Source organism: Carassius gibelio, chromosome B18 (assembly GCF_023724105.1).
Source record: "Carassius gibelio isolate Cgi1373 ecotype wild population from Czech Republic chromosome B18, carGib1.2-hapl.c, whole genome shotgun sequence".
Lineage (NCBI taxonomy): Eukaryota > Metazoa > Chordata > Actinopteri > Cypriniformes > Cyprinidae > Carassius > Carassius gibelio.
In genome coordinates this window covers 29,126,150-29,152,455 of record NC_068413.1, presented here as the reverse complement: position 1 = coordinate 29,152,455, position 26,306 = coordinate 29,126,150, and the positions used below count along the sequence as shown (strand labels likewise).

The following is a 26,306-nucleotide window of genomic DNA, read 5'->3' as shown; positions in this document are numbered from 1 at the left end:
TCAGTCAGTGTACTGTTTGAGTAAATTAATTACTCCGGGCTATTGGTTTATTCTGACTCAGAGGGATTGTGAGCCACATTAAAAAAAGTTATTGGAGACGCGAACCGTTTTAAACAATTCAGTTCGATTTGGTGAACTGGTTCAAAAAGATCCGGTTACATCGAATGATTAATTCGTGAACCGGATATCACAAACTGTTTTGTTTTTAACTCTCTCTCACAACAGACATGGAAGAGAAGACAATGCTGAATAAAGTCTTAGTTTTTGCTATTTTTAGACCAAAATGTATTTTCAATGCTTCAAAAAATTCTAATTGACCCTCTGATGTCACATGGACTACTTTTATGATGTCTTTCTTACCTTTCTGGACATGGACAATAGACCGTACACACAGCTTCAATGGAGGGACTGAGAGCTCTCTGACTAAATCTAAAATATCTTAAATGGAGGTCTCACGGGTTTGGAACGACATGAAAGTGAGTTATTAATGACATAATTATGATTTTTGGGTGAACTATCCCTTTAAAATACTATCTTAAAGCAAGCAAGTTGGTTAAACGAATATCAAAAAAAAAAAAAAAAAAAAAAAAACTATGAATTTAAGCTTTAAAATAGCTCTTAAGTTATTTGTATTTTTAAAACATACAGATTTATAGCACGCCAAGCAAACATAAGCACATAAATTTAAAAGAAGTTAAAAGAAGAAAATACATCTTTGAGACGAAAACACACAAGCTTATCTTATACGGTTAAATTTGTTTAAAAAAAAATATTAATACTCTTATAACTTAACCTTATTCAAAACTCAAAGGCACCCACACAACTGTACAAAATGAACATATTATAAACAAATAAAGAAAACTCTATATCCTTAACAATAATTAAATCCCTTTACTTAATATGATATAAAACAGTGCTTACCTAAGTCATCATACTGTCTGGAAAAAAAGCCACTGAATGACTAAAAGACTTCTCGAAGACAAAGCAGGAGAGGTTGAACTGACCAGTTTGGAGCCACCTAAGCAGCTGTACAGAAGCACATATTGTAAACAAATACATTCTGACCTTACTGTTAATTATTCTCATAGCCTGCATAGAACATTACCTGCCAGAGCGATTGCACTGTCGAGAAAAAAAAAAAAAAAAACTTGCGCTCGTCTGACACTTCTCGTGCAACTCGAAGACAAAACAGGAAACCTGAACTGACCAGTTTGGAGCCACCTAAGCAGCTGTACAGAAGCACATATTGTGAACAAATACCATTCAGATCTTATTGTTAATTATTCTCATAGCCTGCATAGAACATTACCTGCCAGAGCGATTGCACTGTCGAGGAAAAAAAAAAACTCGCGTTCGTCTGACCCTTCTCAGGCAACTCGAAGACAAAGCATGAAAACTGAAATGACTAACTTGTCGCCACCTACACCGTTGTAAAGATGTGCATATTGTGAACAAATTTCATTTAAATCATGGCTTACATTGATACACAAAGAACCACCGCTTACCGGAGCGATAACAATGACGGACCAACGTTAACAGGGCGCCGCCTGAAGCAACTCTAAAGACGCAGAAAACACGAAGCAGAATTGCACGAACTGACTAGCTTGCCGCCACCTATGTTGTACAAAAGCGCATATTGTGAATAAACTTCAATTAAATCATATCGTGAATTGATACACATAGCTACACTTACCAGAGCGATCACAATGAGGGAATAAACAGAGGCCGCTTAAGGTGACTCGAAAATGAAACAGGAGAAAATAAAATGGCGTTGTTTAAAAAAGCATTCGAACTGCGCATGCTCATCAGCCTTTGTTGGCAATACTAATAACCAACTTAAAGTTGTTAGTTGTTCTAACTTGAAATATTAATTTGGTGTAACAAATTGATCTAAATTCCTATTCAACTTACATTTCTGTGTTATCTCAACTTTTTTAATGTTAAATTGTTGAATTAACTTTAAAAACTGAGTTTGCAAAACAAAATGTAAGTTTGATTATTTACAGTGTGTTCACTGGTGTATTTTGAATTCATGCAAATAATTTTGCATATTTATATTAAATACTAGGCTCACCAATATTGAGTATTTTTGTAATTTAAAACTTAAAACAGGTTTTTAAAAGAGATTTATTGATGTACTGCTTAAATAAACAATTATTTATTTGAAACCAGTGTATATCATTTATGAAAATAATTTCATGAATAGTTCCCTGTATGTTAACCCATAGTTGGGTTACTTGTGGTGTTATTTTTAACCCAACATTTTTTAATGAGTAGTAACATTTACAAACAATATGAATGATCCTGATCCTAAATTTCAGCTGTCTCAGATAAGGGTATGAATACTTACACAATGTAATATATATATATATATATATATATATATATATATATATATATATATATATATATATATATATATATATATATATGAATTTGCAAAGATGTTAAAAACATGTTTTCACTCTATCATTATGTTATATAGAGTATAGACTGATGGGGGGGGGGGGGGTCATTTATAGCAGTTTTATAGCAGTCCTATAACATTTATAGCAGTAATTTATAGCTTAAGTCAGAAAAAAAAGAACTAGATAGATAGATAGATAGATAGATAGATAGATAGATAGATAGATAGATAGATAGATAGATAGATAGATAGATAGATAGGAATAGACATATATATTTTCATATTTAGATATTTTTCTTTCTTTATAAAAAACGTGGGCAAAACGTATTAATCATAAAAAGTTTTGTTGGTCACAGAGATTATTTTCTGCAGTAATTCAAAACCCAATTGAAAAATCCTACTGTTTTTTTTTTTTTTTTTGTCAAAGTAATCACGGTGAAGCTGACTTCTGGGTTGGTTTACAAAATTGCACGATCATTGCAGAACTCTGTTCTGATCTTGCTTCTTCAGGTGGCACTTTTAACTGTGTATATAAGTACTGAACATGAGATTTACAACAGATCTTTTATCTTTTTCAAACTATTGTTTTTTCCAACAATATATATTACAGTACATACAGAGTATACAGAACATATTTGCACTTATAGCATCAATATGTAAAATAGTTAGCCTACATCAATGGTTTAAAAACCGGTACATTAATATCAAAGGACGACTGATATCTAATATTAAGCAGTTGCCAATTGCGTGAATTTCAGAGGGCTTTTGAAGGTACTTTGCCCATTAAATGTTTTTTTGTATTCTGCTCTGGTCGAAAAACAATAATGAAACACTTGGGAGCAAAAATGCATAGAATCAAACCAAAGCTTGAAGCTAAGATAGCAAATATCTCCACAGCTACGGTGAATTTACCTGGTGAGCTGACATAAGAAGGAATAAATGTGATCCATACAGCACAGAAGATGAGCATACTGAATGTGATGAACTTAGCCTCATTGAAGTTATCAGGCAGCTTTCGGGCAAGAAAAGCTAAAACAAAGCAAAGGAAAGCTAACAAGCCAATATAACCCAGTACAGCCCAGAAACCTATTGCTGATCCTAGACTGCATTCTAGAATTATCTTTTCTTTGTACTGATACATATTGTTATAAGGAAAGGGTGGAGATATTTTTAACCAAAGCACACATATAAGTACCTGTACAAGAGTGAAGCCTAAAACACTGAGTCTCTGTTGAAGAGGCCCAAACCATTTCATAACATTACTTCCTGGAAGTGTAGCTTTAAAGGCAATTAACACCACTATTGTCTTCCCCAGAACACAGGAGATACAGAGGACAAAAGTGATTCCAAATGCTGTGTGTCGTAACATACAGGACCATTCAGTGGGACGACCAATAAAAGTAAGTGAACATAGGAAACTCAGAGTCAATGAGAAGAGAAGCAGGAAGCTTAGTTCTGAGTTGTTGGCTTTTACTATGGGAGAGGCCCTGTTTTTGTAGAACACTAAAGTTATGCTCAAAGCCACTAAAGAGCCAGCAACAGAGAAAGCAGCCAGTATAATCCCAAGGATATCATCCCAGGAGAGAAACTCCACTGGTTTAGGAAGACACTTGTCCTTCTCATTATTGGGCCAATACTCAGGTAGGCATTCGTGACAATCTAAAGAATCTGAAAGATCAAGAAATCAGTGTATAACAGTCATTCCTGAACCACAGGAAAAAAAATGAAACTTACAGATTATCAGACTAAACTTTTTTAGAATGACCAACTCAGTAGATAAAGAAGGGTAAATGATATCATGCAAAAACGTGTGTGTGTGTGTGTGTATGTATGTATATATATATATATATATATATATATATATATATATATATATATATATATATATATATATATATATATATATATATATATATATGCAGGCTTGATGAGCAGAAGGAACTTCTTTAAAAAACATTAAAAATAGTAATGTTTCCAAACTTTCCTTTCTTTATTTTAGACACATACTTATCAGTTAAATGTTTTTAATTTCTTAAGAATAATGTAAAAAATAAAATAAAATAAAAATACCTGTCTCATTGCTGATCTCTCCGTCTGCACAGTTAATGCAGTCATAACAGCAGACAGGTCTTCCTTTTTTCACCGCCTTCCTCGTACCTGGAAGACAGCTATCACTGCACACAGACACAGGCACCTGCGGGTGACAGATAGACACAGCATCAGAGTCAGAAAAAAAAAATATTTGGGTACAAATGTTCTAAAACTGACAGATTCGGTTAGATGTTTAAAATAAAGGGGCAAAATGTTTCATAATGAATTAATCTGCTTTTATTTCTCATATTTTGGTATGTCTGGTATATATTGGTTTTAATGATTTTTCATTAATTTATTAAATCTAAGTATATAACGGGAAAATTATTATATATTTATATCAATAGACTTAAAAAAAATATATTTAAAATAAATGAATAAAAAGTACCTTTTCACTGCTATCATACCAAATGATAGCTCTGTTCAGACTGAATTCTTGGCCTTTAGGCTTGGATGCATCATATTGACCCACTGTCACAAAATCGACAGAACCATCTCCTTGAAGTTGCCAGTTCACAAGTTCATATCTGGCCACAGGGTCTCCATTGGTGTCGAATGAAACGGGATAATTATTTTTAGTAAAATTCACTCGCTTGAGTTGATCAAAAACCTACATGATGGACAATAAATAAATACATAAACATTACAATTTTATGGTAAGATTCAAAGCTAAATGTATAGCTACTATTATATTAACACTAATTCCTTTTTTAAGTTATTCCACGATGAGCAAACTTACACGTCGGTGCTCAACTTTGATGTTTTTGTCACATTGTTTTTCGTTACAGATGATGCTATGGAGGGCATGCGCTATAGCATATGTGGCTTTGTACACCATGTTACTGATCCTCAACTGGGACGTGTCTGTGTACGGGTTCTGTATAGCGCGCAGGTCCTCCGTGCCATAACACTCTGGCATTCCAGTGGAAGAACCTGTCTGACGTTTTAGACTACAGCTGAATGAACTTTCCCATAATTCTGTCAGCAGGGGGAATTTAAGCGCTTGTTCTGGAGACAGGTCAAGTAGAAAATTACGAAAACCAGGGATAACAGACCGCGGAATTGCGAAACCTACAGCACCAATACAAAAATTAAACCGCATCATTTGGGGGTCTGTAACCCACGCCTCGCTGCCGATCCACTGCATCGGGGGAGGAGGCTGCTGGCTCAGCTCTTCTAAGAGAAATTTTATATCACCTGCGCCCATGAAGGCAACTATTACGCGAGCCGATGACTTGCGAATAACATCAGCCACCCTTTTCAATTTACTGCGTGGCTGGGTCCTGTAGTAGGCCTCAGAATACTCCACGCAGATTCCCTCCTGCTCCGCAGCTTTCAGGAATGATGCCATGCCATTGTTCCCGTAGTCTGAATCACTGCGCACAGCTCCGATCCACGTCCATCCGAAGTGCTTGACCATGCGTGCCAGTGCTGCCGCTTGATGGTGATCACTGGGGATGGTCCTGAAAAAAGTAGGATGCTGCCGCTTGTCACTGAGACACGCGCACGTTGCGTAATGACTCACCTATGTGTGTGTGTGTGTGTGTGTGTGTGTGTGTGTGTGTGTGTGTTGAGAGAGAGAAAGCGAGAGAAAGAGAAATTGTGATACAGCACCAGCATGTTTTTCATTATAATAATACTATCGTTTTGCGCAAGCACCTGTGGAACTCCAAGAGGACCCAAAAGTCTTGAAATGCTTACAGCCGGCGTGGAAGCGGAATCTCCGACCAGTGCGGGAACTGCAGCAGATTTCGCACAGGAATCAGTGTCGTTAAATACAGGATCTAGTCCGTTGGCAAGCTGCAAAGCTACTTTAATCGCCATTGGCACAGAAGCACACGAGTCATATATGTGGTACCCTATAGTGACGCCCGGTAAAAGATCGGAGCTGTTGTTTATCTCTTGGACAGTGAATTCCAAGGCACGAGCCAGTCGCAACCCTCTTAAATCCATGCTGTTGAAATACACACACAATTGCATCCTATTAAAAATAAACGGTTTGCTTGCTTCTTATTTTAACTCATTTTACTTAACCACAAATAAAATAATGCAAATGCAATTTTAGCACAATCAATAAAAAAAATAAAATAAAAAAAATAAAAATAAAAATGCCCTGGTCTGTTAAGGATTGTGTTAAATGTTGAATCAAACACAAACCTTCCACTGCACACTAGTGGTTGTGGCCTTCTAGTATAGGTGTACTTCTCTGCTCTCACGTAGTAATGAATTGTGAAAGCCCCTCCAATAATGAAGTCTCCATCCTCGAACAGATCAGGGAGCTGAGGGTCACCTTGGAGGATGCAGGTGCCTAAATTAATCCCACACACAGCAGGACAAAGACTGATAATGCACAATAGTGTCATTGTCAGTAAAAGATGAACATTCATTTCTCCTGCTATACAAGCAACCACTCAAAATGTGAGCTGAGCATTATTACACTTTGTTTTATATACCCACCAGCCACTGCTGTTGTAAGTTATAACTCTTCACTGGGAAACCTAAGAGGGTGTGGTTAAGATTTAACTTCAGTCAATGAGAGAATGTGCCTCAAGTGTATAAAAGTTTCAGGTTTTTTAGATCGCTTGTCAACCCCAAGATAAATGAGTCACAATCAAAGCATGTTTGTTTTATATTTGCTTTTACTTTATTTTTATTTTGCAAAGGATTTGTCATGTCTCACTTTTGTTTAATTACACAGACGTGATTATCTAAATGCAATTATAAAACATTATAAATAAAAAGTTACAATCATTGTACTTTTTTGTCCAACTTTAATTCTATAAAGATCTAAATGCTCTACTTGTCCTATGTCTAAATTAATTTAAAGAATATGTCAAAATACAAATAAATAATAACCTTAAAATAAAATACATCCATCAAGTTAATAATCAAACCTAAAATCTGTGTGGACGATGGCGCTGTTGTATTATTTATTGGAGCTTTGCCGTAAATTCCATATATTATCATTAGAGATTGAAACGTCACTTTTTAATTTGGCTTACCAATCAAATGTATTTATTCTGTATTTGACTTTTGAATGAATTAACTATACATGTAGGCCTATCTATCAGGTGATTGCTGCAAAGCCTGATGTCCGCCCTGTAGTAATAATTGGTAGTTCTGTATGTTGTTTCAGGGTAAGCATCATCTGAGGTCCTCTGAGGGGTTGGCATCATCTCTTAGGTGTTCTGGATCCAGACTGGAGCTGATGTAAATCCTGTGACAAAACAGAGAAACAAATAGAGACATAATTAGCATAGCTGCTGTTCCAACCAAGTAAAATTAATTAGCTTAACCCAAGCTAAATAATAATACTGCGCATTTGATCAGATACAACTGCAGTCACAAATTAGGAGATACATTATGTGAATGCTTGGCAAAAGTGATGTGTTTTTAATCTAGATTTAAACAGAGAGAGTGTGTCTGAACCCCGAACGTTATTAGGAAGGCTAATCAGTTCAAGTTCAAGTTCAAGTTTAAATTCTTTATTTGTCCCCAATGGGGCAATTCATTGTGCAACAGATAGTATAACAGATCACACACAATCACACACACAGTACCAATACAAAAGTTGCCTATGGTTAAAATAATAAAAACAATAAACAATCAATAAATAGAAAATCACTAAGTTATCTGTGATTCTTTATAAAATTAAGAAGCAGAATGGATGCAGGCACAAAAGAGTGTTTATATCTGTTGGTTCTGAATTTTAGGAGTTTAAAGCGTAATCCCGATGACAACATCTGAAATTCGGTGATGGCAATTATCTAACAGGATAGATTCAACCCTTCTTAACATCTGCTTCTGATAAAGTTCCTCCAGACCTTTCTGCATAGAACCAGTGATGCTGCTGCTCACCTTAATTAACCTCGAAAGGGAGTTTTTCTGTTTTACAGTGATGGACCCATACAGATTAAGGAGAAGGTAACAACTGACTCAACAAAAGACCTATAAAAAAGGGTCAACAGGGTCTTATCCACATTAAACTTTGCCAGCTTCCTCAGGCAATACAGGCGCTGCTGGCCTTTCTTGCAAAGCAAACTGGTATTTGAGTCAAAGCACAACTTATCATCAATAATGCATCCTAGGCACTTATACTCTGTAACAACCTCTATTTCCTGACCATTTATACTAGTTTTTCCAGTGTTAGTGATATTGCACCTACAATCAATACACATGTCCTTGGTCTTAGAGACATTCAGTTCAAGAAAAGCATCCTGACACCATGTAACAAAGTGATCAATGACCAAACTGTGTGAAGTTTCCTCATTGTCCAATAAGCTGACAATAACCGTATCATCAGCAAACTTCACAAAGTATCGGTCCTTAATCACAGACCGACAGTCATTAGTAATCATTAGGTACATGAGCTGATATGATTGTCACAACTGATTCCACAGGTATGTGCTCCATCCATTTCGGAGCTACACGCACAATGTATTTTCTGTTCATAGTACATTTCTGTACTTTCTGGAAAACATATGTCCAATCGGAATCAAATTTTTTCGCTTAGGTGTTATCAAATTCTGCCTGGACCATCCGTCTGCATTGGCTGATTATATTAATTCTTATGATGCAGGGTACTGCATTTTCAGGGCCAGAAATTTCTTTGACCACTAGAAAGACACAATTCAAGATCTTGATTCCCATTGCTCACTCCAACCTCTAAGTAACCCAGGTAACACACATTGTCTCTGAAACAACAACATCATACGCTGTTTGCATGGAGAAGTATTGTTGATTAAAGTCATTTTTTTTAATCATATATTTTGCATATAAAAAAGTATTTTCATAACTTCGTAAAAAACCTTTTGAACCCCTGATGACACATGGATTATTTTACTGATCTCCTTGCTACCTTTCTGGACGTTGATCGTGTAAGGACTCTTGCTGTCTAAGGGAGATTCATAGAACTGTCAGATATCATCAAAAATACCTTAATTTGTGTTTTGAAGATGAAAAGACATGAGGGTGATTAATAGCAGAAATTGTCATTTTGGGGTGTACAAGTATCCTTTTAAAGGGGGGGTGAAATGCTATTTCATGCATACTGAGTTTTTTACACTGTTAAAGAGTTGGATTCCCATGCTTAACATGGACAAAGTTTCAAAAATGTTCCAAAAATACCTCTTCCAGTTTGTCATAAGTTTCGGGAAGTTTTTTTCGAGTATGGGTCTGTGTGACGTTAGATGGAACGTAATTTCCTTATATGGGTCCTAAGGGCACTTCTCCCGGAAGAGCGCGCGCTCCTGTGGAGCAGAGACGAGACATTCACTGATCAGAGCAGAGACATTCACTGATCAGAGCAAGAGACCGAATTGTCACAAAAGAAGTGTGTTTTTGGTTGCCAAGGCAAGACAACCCTGCACAGATTACCAAAAAAAAAAAAAAAAAAACCAGCATTAAGGGACCAGTTGATAGAGTTTATTTTTACAGAGCATCAACGGAGTAGTGCAAGTGTTTGTGTTTGTTCCCTGCATTTCGAAGATGCTTGTTTTACAAACAAGGCCCAGTTTGACGCCGGATCGTTTATTTATTAAGGATAATGCAGTCCCAACGAAAAAGGGTCACAATCGTGTGTTGGAACTGAAGGCAGTGAGTAAAACTGCTTCAAATATCTCTGTGTTGTTAACTTAGCTATCGGCGCGTAAGCACATAAAGTAAACAACATGCGATGTTGTCATCAAACTGCACTTTCCACATGTACAGCTTAAAAAACAAAAAAAGACGACATAAAGTGGAACTTAGTCATTTTCCAAAACCGCTAAACAAATATATACAGTTTCAATACATACCAAATAGAGACGTCGTTGCTGATGCTGCTCTTGTGTAACCCCTCTCTCCCGGGTCCTCTCTGACGCTCCTCGCACTCGCTCTAAGCGGGGCTCGGACCCGTGTCTCCGGCATGGGAGGCGGACAGAATCTGATTCTGGATCATAAATATACGCCGAATCTGACTGTTATCCGTGTTTTTTTTGGGATGTTTTTTTCCTCACGGTAATGTCACAGACGCTCTCCATGCAAAAGCCTACTCACGCTCGTGATTCTTTAGCTCCGCCCACACGTCACGCCTCCAGGCGCTAGTGTTTTTCCGCAAAAAATCGGTACAGACTATCTTTCTCTTATAAATATAATAAAACTAAAGACTTTTTGGAGTTATGAAGGATGCAGTACTACTCTATAGGTACTCAAGATTAACAGGATATTGAGTGAAAATGAGCATATCCCCCCCCTTAAGGTGTTTATAACACAATGCATATGGTGTACAATGTAGCCTTTTTTATTAAGGACATGTTTATTTCTTGAAGTGTAATAAAGGTATGTCCTTGGTGTACACATTTGTGTAGTTTTTCAACTGGTATACTGAATGTGCACATTTGTGATTTGACTTTATACAACTATATCAATCAATCAATCAATCAATCACCTTTATTTATATAGTGCTTTAAACAAAATACATTGCGCCAAAGCACTGAATAACATTCATTTGGAAAACAGTGTCTCAATAATGCAAAATGATAGTTAAAGGCAGTTCATCATTGAATTCAGTTATGTCATCTCTGTTCAGTTGAAATAGTGTCTGTTTTAATTTGCAATCAAGTCAATGATATCGCTGTAGATGAAGTGATCCCAACTAAGCAAGCCAGAGGCGACAGCGGCAAGGAACCGAAACTCCATCGGTGACAGAATGGAGAAAAAAACCTTGGGAGAAACCAGGCTCAGTTGGGGGGCCAGTTCTCCTCTGACCAGACGGAACCAGTAGTTCAATTCCAGACTGCAGCAAAGTCAGATTGTGCAGAAGAATCATCTGTTTCCTGTGGTCTTGTCCTGGTGCTCCTCTGAGACAAGGTCTTTACAGGGGATCTGTATCTGGGGCTCTAGTTGTCCTGGTCTCCGCTGTCTTTCAGGGCAGTAGAGGTCCTTTCTAGGTGCTGATCCACCATCTGGTCTGGATACGTACTGGATCCGGGTGACTGCAGTGACCCTCTGATCTGGACACAGACTGGATCTGGTGGCCACGGTGACCTCGGAACAAGAGAGAAACAGACAAATATTAGCGTAGATGCCATTCTTCTAATGATGTAGAAAAGTACGGTGTTATGTGAAGTGTTCCGGTTCCAGTTTACCTAATTAATGCAGCCTAAAAATCCTTTAACGGATTTGGATATTAAAAGCATATTAGTATGTTATGTGTATGCCAGGTTAAAGAGATGGGTCTTTAATCTAGATTTAAACTGCAAGAGTGTGTCTGTCTCCCGAACAATGTTAGGTAGGTTATTCCAGAGTTTAGGCGCCAAATAGGAAAAGGATCTGCCGCCCGCAGTTGATTTTGATATTCTAGGTATTATCAAATTGCCTGAGTTTTGAGAACGTAGCGGACGTAGAGGAGTATAATGTAAAAGGAGCTCATTCAAATACTGAGGTGCTAAACCATTCAGGGCTTTATAAGTAATAAGCAATATTTTAAAATCTATACGATGTTTGATAGGGAGCCAGTGCAGTGTGGACAGGACCGGGCTAATATGGTCATACTTCCTGGTTCTAGTAAGAACTCTTGCTGCTGCATTTTGGACTAGCTGTAGTTTGTTTACCAAGCGTGCAGAACAACCACCCAATAAAGCATTACAATAGTCTAACCTTGAAGTCATAAATGCATGGATTAACATTTCTGCATTTGACATTGAGAGCATAGGCCGTAATTTAGATATATTTTTGAGATGGAAAAATGCAGTTTTACAAATGCTAGAAACGTGGCTTTCTAAGGAAAGATTGCGATCAAGTAGCACACCTAGGTTCCTAACTGATGACGAAGAATTGACAGAGCAACCATCAAGTCTTAGACAGTGTTCTAGGTTATTACAAGTAGAGTTTTTAGGCCCTATGATTAACACCTCTGTTTTTTCTGAATTTAGCAGTAAGAAATTACTCGTCATCCAATTTTTTATATCGACTATGCATTCCATTAGTTTTTCAAATTGGTGTGTTTCACCGGGCTGCGAGGAAATATAGAGCTGCGTATCATCAGCATAACAGTGAAAGCTAACACCATGTTTCCTGATGATATCTCCCAAGGGTAACATATAAAGCGTGAAGAGTAGCGGCCCTAGAACTGAGCCTTGAGGTACTCCATACTGCACTTGTGATCGATATGATACATCTTCATTCACTGCTACGAACTGATGGCGGTCATATAAGTACGATTTAAACCATGCTAATGCACTTCCACTGATGCCAACAAAGTGTTCAAGTCTATGCAAAAGAATGTTGTGGTCAATTGTGTCAAACGCAGCACTAAGATCCAATAAAACTAATAGAGAGATACACCCACGATCAGATGATAAGAGCAGATCATTTGTAACTCTAAGGAGAGCAGTTTCAGTACTATGATACGGTCTAAATCCTGACTGGAAATCCTCACATATACCATTTTTCTCTAAGAAGGAATATAATTCTGAGGATACCACCTTTTCTAGTATCTTGGACAGAAAAGGGAGATTCGAGATTGGTCTATAATTAACTAGTTCTCTGGGGTCAAGTTGTGGCTTTTTTATGAGAGGCTTAATAACAGCCAGTTTGAAGGTTTTGGGGACATATCCTAATGACAATGAGGAATTAATAATAGTCAGAAGAGGACCTATGACTTCTGGAAGCACCTCTTTTAAGAGCTTAGATGGTATAGGGTCTAACATACATGTTGTAAGTTTAGATGATTTAACAAGTTTATACAATTCTTCCTCTCCTATAGTAGAGAATGAGTGGAACTGTTCCTCAGGGGGTCTATAGTGCACTGTCTGATGCGAAACTGTAGCTGACGGCTGAATGGTTGCAATTTTATCTCTAATAGTATCGATTTTAGAAGTAAAGTAGTTCATAAAGTCATTACTGCTGTGGTGTTGGGAAATGTCAACACTTGTTGAGACTTTATTTTTCGTTAATTTAGCCACTGTATTGAATAAATACCTGGGGTTATGTTTGTTTTCCTCTAAAAGAGAAGAAAAGTAATCAGATCTAGCAGTTTTTAATGCTTTTCTGTAGGATATGCTACTTTCCCGCCAAGCAATACGAAATACCTCTAGTTTTGTTTTCCTCCAGCTGCGCTCCATTTTTCGGGCTGCTCTCTTTAGGGTGCGAGTATGCTCATTATACCATGGTGTCAAACTGTTTTCCTTAACCTTTCTTAAGCGTAAAGGAGCAACTGTATTTAAAGTGCTAGAAAAGAGAGAGTCCATAGTTTATGTTACATCATCAAGTTGTTCTGAGGTTTTGGATATGCTAAGGAATTCGGATACATCAGGAAGATAACTTAAAAAGCAGTCTTTTGTGGTAGAAGTGATGGTTCTTCGATACTTGTAACAAGAAGTAGAATTTACAATTTTGGCTATATGAAGTTTACACAGAACTAAATAATGATCTGAGATATCATCACTTGGCTGAATAATTTCAACACTATCAACATCAATTCCATGTGACAGTATTAAATCTAGAGTATGATTTCGACAATGAGTAGGTCCTGAAACGTGTTGTCTAACACCAATAGAGTTCAGAATGTCTATAAATGCTGATCCCAATACATCTTTTTCATTATCGACATGGATATTAAAATCACCAACTATTAAGACTTTATCTGCAGCCAGAACTAACTCGGATGTAAAATCACCAAACTCTTTAATAAAGTCTGTATGGTGCCCTGGTGGCCTGTATACAGTAGCCAGTACAAACATAACAGGGGATTTATCATTAACATTGGTTTCTCTGGATAATGTTATATGAAGCACCATTACTTCAAACGAGTTATACTTGAAGCCTGTCCTCTGAGAAATCCTGAAAACGTTGTTATAAATTGAAGCAACTCCTCCCCCTTTGCCTTTTAGACGCGGCTCGTGTATATAACAATAATCTTGGGGGGTGGACTCAATTAAAATAATGTAATCATCAGGTTTTAGCCAGGTTTCTGTCAAGCAGAGCACATCTATATTATGATCAGTTATCATATTATTTACAAAAAGTGTTTTCGTAGAAATGGATCTGATATTCAATAAGCCAATTTTTATCATTTGTTTATCCATATTGCATTTGTTTTTTATTTGTTGAACCTCAATTAAATTGTTAACCTTAACTTGGTTTGGACGTTTTTTGTATTTTCTAGTTCGTGGAACAGACACAGTCTCTATAGTGTGATATCTAGGTGAAAGAGTCTCTATGTGCTGAGAATTAACTGACCTCTGTGACGGGAGGCAGCTAGCAGACGGTCGGTTTAGCCAGTCTGTCTGCTTCCTGACCTGGGCCCCAGTTAGTCAAGTATAAACACTAAGACTATTTGCCATATTTCTAGACAGAAGAGTGGCGCCACCCCAGGAGGGATGAAGACCATCTCTTTTAAACAGGTCAGGTCTGCCCCAAAAGCTCGTCCAATTGTCTATATAACCTATGTTATTCTGTGGGCACCACTTAGACATCCAGCCATTGAGTGATGACAATCTGCTATGCATCTCATCACCACGGTAAGCAGGGAGGGGACCAGAGCATATTACAGTGTCTGACATCGTGCTTGCAAGTTCAAACACCTCTTTAAAGTTATTTTTAGTGATCTCCGACTGGCGAAGTCGAACATCATTAGCGCCGGCATGAATAACAATCTTACTGTATTTACGTTTAGCATTAGCCAGCACTTTTAAATTTGCCAAGATGTCAGGCGCTCTGGCTCCCGGTAAACATTTGACTATGGTGGCTGGTGTCTCTATATTCACGTTCCGTACAATAGAATCACCAATAACTAGAGCACATTCATCAGGTTTCTCAGTGGGTGCATCACTGAGTGGGGAGAACCTGTTTAATGTTTTGATCGGAACAGAAGAGCGGTGTTTTGACCCACGACTACGCTGCCTCACCGTCACCCAGTTGCCCTGCTGCAGGGGCTCTGCTGGAACCGGACAATGTACAGGAATCCCTGAGCTAGACGCATCCAAAGCCGTATCTAGAGCCCTAACATTCTTACTGTCCTCAATTAAAGTTTGGATGCGTGTCTCTAATTCTGAAATCTTCTCTGTCAGCCTAACTATTTCCCTGCATTTATCACATGTGAATCCCTCATCAGCGACAGAGATAGATAAACTGTACATGTGGCAAGAGGTGCAAATAACAATTGTAGGAGAAGCCATTACTCACCGTGCTTGATGAAATATTCTTACTGCGGTTGTTTGATGAACTTGTGGAAAACTGCAGTGTAGGAAAAGAAAACGCTAATGACAAGCTAACGAGTGCTAACGCTTTGCAGGTGTGCTGCAGTCACGGAAGAGTGAACGATCAAATTAATCTGATAAGATTGGTCGGTAATATCAGAAATATGGTGTGAATTAAGTTATATTTTACAATTAAAAAAACAAACAAACAGACAGTGATAGTAAGAAAGATTATAGAGAAAAAATATAAAATAAAAACAGCTACATGGAGCTATGATTAGCTAAAGAAGGCCAACAGGAAGTAGAGAAAACACTGTCCATATTTGTGTATATGTGCACAAATCTTTAGGTTGTATATTTCTGGACTGCATGTGCACATCTGTATTTTAAATACGTGTTATATTGTGAACCTGTGTAGGTTCCGAATTGGTAAACCATATGTGCACCTTTTTTTGGTATACCGTATGTGCACATATTTGTACATATGAATATTTGTACTGTTTGTGCATAGCTATTTTTGTTTGAATTTAATGTGTATTTTTATTTATGTATATTGCATGCATACATTTGTTTTGAATTAAATATGTATTTTGAATATTTGAACTTTATTTATTTGCCATGGGTTCTACATGTTCATTGGTGTATTTTGAATTCATGCAAATAATTTTGCATATTTATATTAAATACTAGGCTCACCAATATAGAGTATTTTTGTCATTTAAAAGTTAAAACAGGTTTTTAAAATTGATGTACTACTTAAATAAACAATTCTTTATTTGAAACCAGTGTATATCATTTATGAAAATAATATCATGAATAGTTCCCACCTTTAGGAAGGTGCTATGTTAACCTATAGTTGGGTTACTTTCGGTGTTATTTTTAACCCAACATTTTTTAATGAGTAGTAACATTTACAAGCAATATGAATGAACCTGAGCTAGATTTCAGCTGTCTCAGATAAGGGTATGAATACTTACACAATGTAATATATATATATATATATATATATATATATATATATATATATATATATATATATATATATATATATATATATATATATTATAAATTTGCGAAGATGTTAAAAACATGTTTTCACTCTACCATTATGGTATATAGAGTATAGACTGATGGGGGGAAAAAAGGTAATTTATAGCAGTTTTATAGCAGTCCTATAACATTTATAGCATAAGTCAGTAAAAAAAAAAGAAAATAATATATATATATATATATATATATATATATATATATATATATATATATATATATATATATATATATATATATATATATATAGAGAGAGAGAGAGAGAGAGAGAGAGAGAGAGAGAGAGATAGATAGATAGATAGATAGATAGGAATAGACACATATATTTTCATATTTAGATATTTTTCTTTCTTTATAACAAAGCATTCTGTATTTAGAAGATTGTTAAAGAGTGATTATCAGTTCCACACAGAGTTATATAAATTGTACATTGATTTAATAATAATAATAATAATAATAATAATAATAAGGGCGATGATAACGGACCAGTATCTGTATGGGCCAATACTGATCCCTAGGTATTGGAATCAGTATCTGAGGTGAAAAGGATCAAAGCATCATTATTTAAAAAAAAATATATAATTAAAAAAAAAATATATATATACTAATTTGTCAAGATTATCATTATGGGCAAAACATATTAATCATAAAAAGTTTTGTTGGTCACAGAGATTATTTTCTGCAGTAATTCAAAACCCAATTGAAAAATCCAACTTTTTTTTCTTTTTTGTCAAAGTAATCACGGTGAAGCTGACTTCTGGGTTGGTCTACAAAATTGCACCATCATTGCAGAACTCTGTTCTGATCTTGCTTCTTCAGGTGGCACTTTTAACTGTGTATAAGTACTGAACATGAGATTTACAACAGATCTTTTATCTTTTTCAAACTATGTTTTTTTTCCAACAATATATATTACAGTACATACAGAGTATACAGTACATATTTGCACTTATAGCATCAATATGTAAAATAGTTAGCCTAAATCAATGGTTTAAAAACCGGTACATTAATATTAAAGGACGACTGATATCTAATATTAAGCAGTTGCCAATTGCGTGAATTTCAGAGGGCTTTTGGCGGTACTTTGCCCATTAAATGTTTTTTTGTATTCTGCTCTGGTCGAAAAACAATAATGAAACACTTGGGAGCAAAAATGCATAGAATCAAACCAAAGCTTGAAGCTAAGATAGCAAATATCTCCACAGCTACGGTGAATTTACCTGGTGAGCTGACATAAGAAGGAATAAATGTGATCCATACAGCACAGAAGATGACCATACTGAATGTGATGAACTTAGCCTCATTGAAGTTATCAGGCAGCTTTCGGGCAAGAAAAGCTAAAACAAAGCAAAGGAAAGCTAACAAGCCAATATAACCCAGTACAGCCCATAAACCTATTGCTGATCCTAGACTGCATTCTAGAATTATCTTTTCTTTGTACTGATGCATATTGTTATAAGGAAAAGGTGGAGATATTTTTAACCAAAGCACACATATAAGTACCTGTACAAGAGTGAAGCCTAAAACACTGAGTCTCTGTTGAAGAGGCCCAAACCATTTCATAACATTACTTCCTGGAAGTGTAGCTTTAAAGGCAATTAACACCACTATTGTCTTCCCCAGAACACAGGAGATACAGAGGACAAAAGTGATTCCAAATGCTGTGTGTCGTAACATACAGGACCATTCAGTGGGACGACCAATAAAAGTAAGTGCACAGAGGAAACTCAGAGTCAATGAGAAGAGAAGCAGGAAGCTTAGTTCTGAGTTGTTGGCTTTTACTATCGGAGAGGTCCTGTTTTTGTAGAACACTAAAGTTATGCTCAAAGCCACTAAAGAGCCAGCAACAGAGAAAGCAGCCAGTATAATCCCAAGGATATCATCCCAGGAGAGAAACTCCACTGGTTTAGGAAGACACTTGTCCTTCTTATTATTAGGCCAATACTCAGGTAGGCATTCGTGACAATCTAAAGAATCTGAAAGATCAAAAAGTCAGTGTATAACAGTCATTCCTGAACCACAGGAAAAAAAATGAAACTTACAGATTATCAGACTAAACTTTTTTAGAATGACCAACTCAGTAGATAAAGAAGGGTAAATGATATCATGCAAAAACGTGTGTGTGTGTGTGTGTGTGTGTGTATGTATGTATGTGTGTATATATATATATATATATATATATATATATATATATATATATATAGTACAGACCAAAAGTTTGGAAACATTACTATTTTTAAGGTTTTTGAAAGAAGTTTCTTCTGCTCATTAAGCCTGCATTTATTTTATAAAAAATACAGAAAAAAAAGTAATATTGTGATATATTATTACAATTTAAAATAACTGTTTTTCAATTTATTATACTTTAAATTATAATTTATTTCTGTGATGCAAAGCTGAATCTTTAGGATCATTATCACATGATCCTTTAGAAATCATTCTAATATGATGATTCATTATCAAAGTTGGAAACAGTTCTGCTGCTTAATATTTTTTTAGAACATGTGATACTTTTTTAGGATACTTTGATGAATAAAAGTAAAAAAAGAAAAAAAAAAGAAGAAGCTATATATGTTTTAAAATATTAATATTTTTTAATAACAATATACACTACTGGTCAGTAATTTGAGGTCAGTATTTTTTTCTTTCTTCTTTTTAAATAAAATCAATACTTTTATTCAGCAAGGATGTGTTAAATTGATAAAAAGTGATAGTAAAGAAAATATATTATTAGAATATATATTATTAGATTTTTTTTTTTTTTATATAAATGCAGTTCTTTTTAACCTTTTATTCATCAAATATATTAGACAGCAGAACTGTTTCCAACACTCATAATAAATCTGAATATTAGAATGATTTCTAAATGATCATGTGATAGACTGGATGCTACATGTGACACTGAAGGCTGGAGTAATGATGCTGAAAATTCAGCTTTGCATCACAGGAATAATTTTTTTTTTTTAAAGTATATTCAAATAGTAAAACTATTATTTTAAGTTGTAATAATATTTCACAATATTACAGTTTTTTCTGTATTTTTGATCAAATAAATGCAGGCTTGATGAGCAGAAGAAACTTATTTAAAAAACATTAAAAATAGTAATGTTTCCAAACTTTTGGTCTATATATATATATATATATATATATATATATATATATATATATATATATATATATATATATATATATATATATATATATATTTGGTTTATATATATAAAAGGCGGCATATCCAACCCGATCTCGTTGGCATATCATATATGTTAGCCAATTACATCAATGTCTTTTTATTTTTTTTAATTTATGGTGTAAATTTAACTTGCCCTATGCACATTATTTCAGGAGATTTTTTAATGATTCCTTTCTTTATTTTAGACACATACTTATCAGTTAAATGTTTTTAATTTCTTAAGAATAATGTAAAAAAAAAAAAAAATACCTGTCTCATTGCTGATCTCTCCGTCTGCACAGTTAATGCAGTCATAACAGCAGACAGGTCTTCCATTTTTCACCGCCTTCCTCGTACCTGGAAGACAGCTATCACTGCACACAGACACAGGCACCTGCGGGTGACAGATAGACACAGCATCAGAGTCAGAAAAAAAAAAATATTTGGGTACAAATGTTCTAAAACTGACAGATTCGGTTAGATGTTTAAAATAAAGGGGCAAAATGTTTCGTAATGAATTAATCTGCTTTTATTTCTCATATTTTGGTATGTCTGGTTTCTTTTTTTTTTCATTAATTTATTAAATCTAAGTATATGACGGGACTAGACTTAAACAATATATTTAAAGTAAATAAATAAATAAAAAGTACCTTTTCACTGCTATCATACCAAATGATAGCTCTGGTCAGACTGAATTCTTGGCCTTTAGGCTTGGATGCATCATATTGACCCACTGTCACAAAATCGACAGAACCATCTCCTTTAAGTTGCCAGTTCACAAGTTCATATCTGGCCACAGGGTCTCCATTGGTGTCGAATGAAACGGGATAATTATTTTTAGTAAAATTCACTCGCTTGAGTTGATCAAAAACCTACATGATGGACAATAAATAAATACATAAACATTACAATTTTATGGTAAGATTCAAAGCTAAATGTATAGCTACTATTATATTAACACTAATTCCTTTTTTAAGTTATTCCACGATGAGCAAACTTACACGTCGGTGCTCAACTTTGATGTTTTTGTCACATTGTTTTTCGTTGCAGATGATGCTATGGAGGGCATGCGCTATAGCATATGTGGCTTTGTACACCATGTTACTGATCCTCAACTGGGACGTGTCTGTGTACGGGTTCTGTATAGCGCGCAGGTCCTCCGTGCCATAACACGCTGGCATTCCAGTGGAAGAACCTGTCTGCCGTTTTAGACTACAGCTGAATGAACTTTCCCATAATTCTGTCAGCAGGGGGAATTTAAGCGCTTGTTCTGGAGACAGGTCAAGTAGAAAATTACGAAAACCAGGGATAACAGACCGCGGAATTGCGAAACCTACAGCACCAATACAAAAATTAAACCGCATCATTTGGGGGTCTGTAACCCACGCCTCGCTGCCGATCCACTGCATCGGGGGAGGAGGCTGCTGGCTCAGCTCTTCTAAGAGAAATTTTATATCACCTACCGCCATGAAGGCAACTATTACGCGAGCCGATGATTTGCGAATAACATCAGCCACTCTTTTCAATTTACTGCGTGGCTGGGTCCTGTAGTAGGCCTCAGAATACTCCACGCAGATTCCCTCCCGCTCCGCAGCTTTCAGGAATGATGCCATGCCATTGTTCCCGTAGTCTGAATCACTGCGCACAGCTCCGATCCACGTCCATCCGAAGTGCTTGACCATCCGTGCCAGTGCTGCCGCTTGATGGTGATCACTGGGGATGGTCCTGAAGAAAGTAGGATGCTGCCGCTTGTCACTGAGACACGCACATGTTGCGTAATGACTCACCTATATGTGTGTGTGTGTGTGTGTTGAGAGAGAGAAAGCGAGAGAAAGAGAAATTGTGATACAGCACCAGCATGTTTTTCATTATAATAATACTATCGTTTTGCGCAAGCACCTGTGGAACTCCAAGAGGACCCAAAAGTCTTGAAATGCTTACAGCCGGCGTGGAAGCGGAATCTCCGACCAGTGCGGGAACTGCAGCAGATTTCGCACAGGAATCAGTGTCGTTAAATACAGGATCTAGTCCGTTGGCAAGCTGCAAAGCTACTTTAATCGCCATTGGCACAGAAGTACACGAGTCATATATGTGGTACCCTATAGTGACGCCCGGTAAAAGATCGGAGCTGTTGTTGATCTCTTGAACAGTGAATTCCAAGACACGAGCCAGTCGCAACCCTCTTAAATCCATGCTGTTGAAATACACACACAATTGCATCCTATTAAAAATAAACGGTTTGCTCGCTTCTTATTTTAACTCATTTTACTTAACCACAAATAAAATAATGCAAATGAAATGTTAGCACAATCAGTAAAAAAAAAAAAAAAAAAAAAAAAATGCCCTGGTCTGTTAAGGATTGTGTTAAATGTTGAATCAAACACAAACCTTCCACTGCACACTAGTGGTTGTGGCCTTCTAGTATAGGTGTACTTCTCTGCTCTCACGTAGTAATGAATTGTGAAAGCCCCTCCAATAATGAAGTCTCCATCCTCGAACAGATCAGGGAGCTGAGGGTCACCTTGGAGGATGCAGGTGCCTAAATTAATCCCACACACAGCAGGACAAAGACTGGTAATGCACAATAGTGTCATTGTCAGTAAAAGATGAACATTCATTTCTCCTGCTATGCAAGCAACCACTCAAAATGTGAGTTGAGCATTATTACACTTTGTTTTATATACCCACCAGCCACTGCTGTTGTAAGTTATAACTCTTCACTGGGAAACCTAAGAGGGTGTGGTTAAGATTTAACTTCAGTCAATAAGAGAATGTGCCTCAAGTGTATAAAAGTTTCAGGTTTTTTAGATCGCTTGTCAACCCCAAGATAAATGAGTCACAATCAAAGCATGTTTGGTTTATATTTGCTTTTACTTTATTTTTATTTTGCAAAGGATTTGTCATGTCTCACTTTTGTTTAATTACACAGACGTGATTATCTAAATGCAATTATAAAACATTATAAATAAAAAGTTACAATCATTGTACTTTTTTTGTCCAACTTTAATTCTATAAAGATCTAAATGCTCTACTTGTCCTATATATAAATTAATTTAAAGAATATGTCAAAATACAAATAAATAATAACCTTAAAATAAAATACATCCATCAAGTTAATAATCAAACCTAAAATCTGTGTGGACGATGGCGCTGTTGTATTATTTATTGGAGCTTTGCCATAAATTCCATATATTATCATTAGAGATTGAAACGTCACATTTTAATTTATAATCAAATGTATTTATTCTGTATTTGACTTTTGAATGAACTGTACATGTAGGCCTATCTATCAGGTAATTGCTGCAAAGCCTGATGTCCGCCCTCACCTCCATTCTCCAAAAGTAAAAATGTCAGCTACTAAAAAAAAAAAAAACAGTGCGAGAGTAACCAGCTAGCCTACTCAGTTGAACTTTTCCGCGTCTTGTGTTTGAATGCTTTAAACTCCTTTGAATGTTTAAATTGGCAAGTGGCTAGTCTTAAAAACACGTGAAAATGATCAGCTTGTGTGATGACACGCAGCAGTGGGCTGTCAACTGTCTTTTTAGGCTGGCCTCAGCCAGAAGGTTGAGATCACCAGGGGGCCCCCCTCAGCCATGGGCACCTATAATCGCCACCACCTTTCACCCCACTAGCGACGGCATCTTTGTAGAATTCATGTTGGTAAATACAATTCAATTCAAGTTTATTTGTATAGTGCTTTTAATGATACAAATAATTGCAAAGCAACTTTACAGAAAATTAAGTTTCTACAATATTTAGTAGTAGCTTATCAGAGGTGACTGTCAGTTTATGGTCATATAACAGACATTTTCAGAAAAACAAATCTACAAGATGTAGTCAACCAGACGATGAACTCTATTAACAATCATTAGCAATCACACTTGTAGTAATAATTGGTAGTTCTGTATGTTGTTTCAGGGTAAGCATCATCTGAGGTCCTCTGAGGGGTTGGCATCATCTCTTAGGTGTTCTGGATCCAGACTGGAGCTGATGTAAATCCTGTGACAAAACAGAGAAACAAATAGAGACATAATTAGCATAGCTGCTGTTCCAACCAAGTAAAATTAATTAGCTTAACCCAAGCTAAATAATAATACTGCACATTTGATCAGATACAACTGCAGTCACAAATTAGGAGATGCATTATTTGAATGCTTGGCAAAAGCGATGTGTTTTTAATCTAGATTTAAACAGAGTGTGTCTGAACCCTGAACGTTATTAGGAAGGCTAATCAGTTCAAGTTCAAGTTCAAATTCTTTATTTGTCCCCAATGGGGCAATTCATTGTGCAACAGATAGTATAACAGATCACACACAATCACATACACAGTACCAATACAAAAGTTGCCTATGGTTAAAATAATAAAAACAATAAACAATCAATAAATAGAAAATCACTAAGTTATCTGTGATTCTTTATAGAATTAAGAAGCAGAATGGATGCAGGCACAAAAGAGTGTTTATATCTGTTGGTTCTGAATTTTAGGAGTTTAAAGCGTAATCCCGATGGCAACATCTGAAATTCAGTGATGGCAATTATCTAACAGGATAGATTCAACCCTTCTTAACATCTTATCTAACAGGATAGATTCAACCCTTCTTAACATCTGCTTCTGATAAAGTTCCTCCAGACCTTTCTGCATAGAACCAGTGATGCTGCTGCTCACCTTAATTCAATCAATACACATGTCCTTGGTCTTAGAGACATTCAGTTCAAGAAAAGCATCCTGACACCATGTAACAAAGTGATCAATGACCAAACTGTGTGAAGTTTCCTCATTGTTCAATAAGCTGACAATAACCGTATCATCAGCAAACTTCACAAAGTATCGGTCCTTAATCACAGACCGACAGTCATTAGTAATCATTAGGTACATGAGCTGATATGGTTGTCACAACTGATTCCACAGGTATGTGCTCCATCCATTTCCCAGCTACACGCACAATGTATTTTCTGTTCATAGTACATTTCTGTACTTTCTGGCAAACATATGTCCAATCGGAATCAAATTTTTCGCTAAGGTGGTGTCAAATTCTGCCTGGACCAGCCGTCTGCATTGGCTGATTATATTAATTCTTATTATGCAGGGTACTGCATTTTCAGGGCCAGAAATGTCTTTGACCACTAGAAAGACACAATTCAAGATCTTGATTCCCATTGCTCACTCCAACCTCTAAGTAACCCAGGTAACACACATTGTCTCTGAAACAAATATTGGTTACTGTGCTTACCTTCCTATGTCCATTAGGCCTTTAGTGGTGACACCACAAATGGAAAGCTCTACCACAGGGCATGTACCAACTGCACATTGCAACAACTGGTCAGATATTTTGCTATTGAGGGCAATTCTTAGCAAAATATCCAGCGACTTGACATTTGAAACATATTGGCTGTCCATCCTCAGTGAACCTTGGCTTTACTTATAAAGCCATGAATGGTTTAGCACCTCAATATTTGAACAAGCTCTTGTTACATTATAATCTTCCATGTCCGCTGCGTTCTTAAAACTCAGGCAATTTGATAATACCTAAAATATCAAAATCAACCGCGGGCAGCAGATCCTTTTCCTATTTAGCACCTAAACTCTGGAATAACCTGTCTAAAATTGTTTGGGAGGCAGACACTCTCTTGCAGTTTAAATCTAGATTAGAGACCCATCTCTTTAACCTGGCTTACACATAACATACTAATATGCTTCTAATATCCAAATCCGTTAAAGGATTTTTAGTCTGCATTAATTAGGTAAACCGGAACCGGTAACACTTCCCATAACACCTGATGTACTTGCTACATCATTAGAAGATTGGAATCCATGCTAATATTAGTCTGTTTCTCTCTTAAGGTCACCCTACCACAGTACGTATCCAGACCAGATGGTGGACCAGCACCTAGAAAGGACCTCTACAGCTCTGAAAGACAGCTGAGACCAGGACAACTAGAGCCACAGATACCGATCCCCTGTAAAGACCTTGTCTCAGATGACCACCGGGACAAGACTACAGGAAACAGATGATTCTTCTGCACAATCTGACTTGGCTGCAGCTTGGAATTTAACTGCTGATTTCATCTGGTCAGAGAAGAACTGGTCCCCTGACTGTGCCTGGTTTCTTCCAATGTTTTTTCTCCATTCTGTCACTGATGGAGTTTTGGTTCCTTGCTGATGTCGCCTATGGCTTGCTTAGTTTGGGACAATTCATTTACAGCAATATTGTTGACTTGATTGAAAATGATTTCACAGATACTATTTAAACTGAACTGAGATGATGACATCACTGGATTCAATGATGAACTGCCTTTAACTCTCATTTTGCATTATTAATACACTTTTTTCCTAATTAATGTTGTTCAGTTGCTTTGACGCAATCTTTTTTGTTTAAAGTGCTATATAAATAAAGGTGACTTGACTTGA

At 36.3% G+C, this 26,306-nt stretch overlaps 1 protein-coding gene across 2 annotated transcripts; it reads right to left on the bottom strand.

Annotated features, from left to right (window-relative positions):
- Positions 1-2,705: 2,705 nt before the first annotated feature.
- Positions 2,706-22,090, bottom strand: LOC127977372 (extracellular calcium-sensing receptor-like). Of its 2 annotated transcripts, XM_052582247.1 has the most exons (5): positions 21,797-22,090; positions 20,899-21,684; positions 20,548-20,769; positions 20,168-20,291; positions 17,578-18,701 (listed from the first exon to the last, which is right to left on the bottom strand). In XM_052582247.1, the coding sequence occupies exons 1-5, from the start codon at positions 22,088-22,090 to the stop codon at positions 17,788-17,790; spliced, it is 2,340 nt and encodes a 779-aa protein (XP_052438207.1). In that variant the 3' UTR covers positions 17,578-17,787. The 2 variants fall into 2 exon arrangements, with proteins under 2 accessions (XP_052438208.1, XP_052438207.1); XM_052582248.1 differs by lacking the exons at positions 17,578-18,701; positions 20,168-20,291; positions 20,548-20,769; positions 21,797-22,090 and adding exons at positions 2,706-4,075; positions 4,478-4,601; positions 4,887-5,108 and having other exon boundaries at positions 20,899-21,767.
- Positions 22,091-26,306: the final 4,216 nt, after the last annotated feature.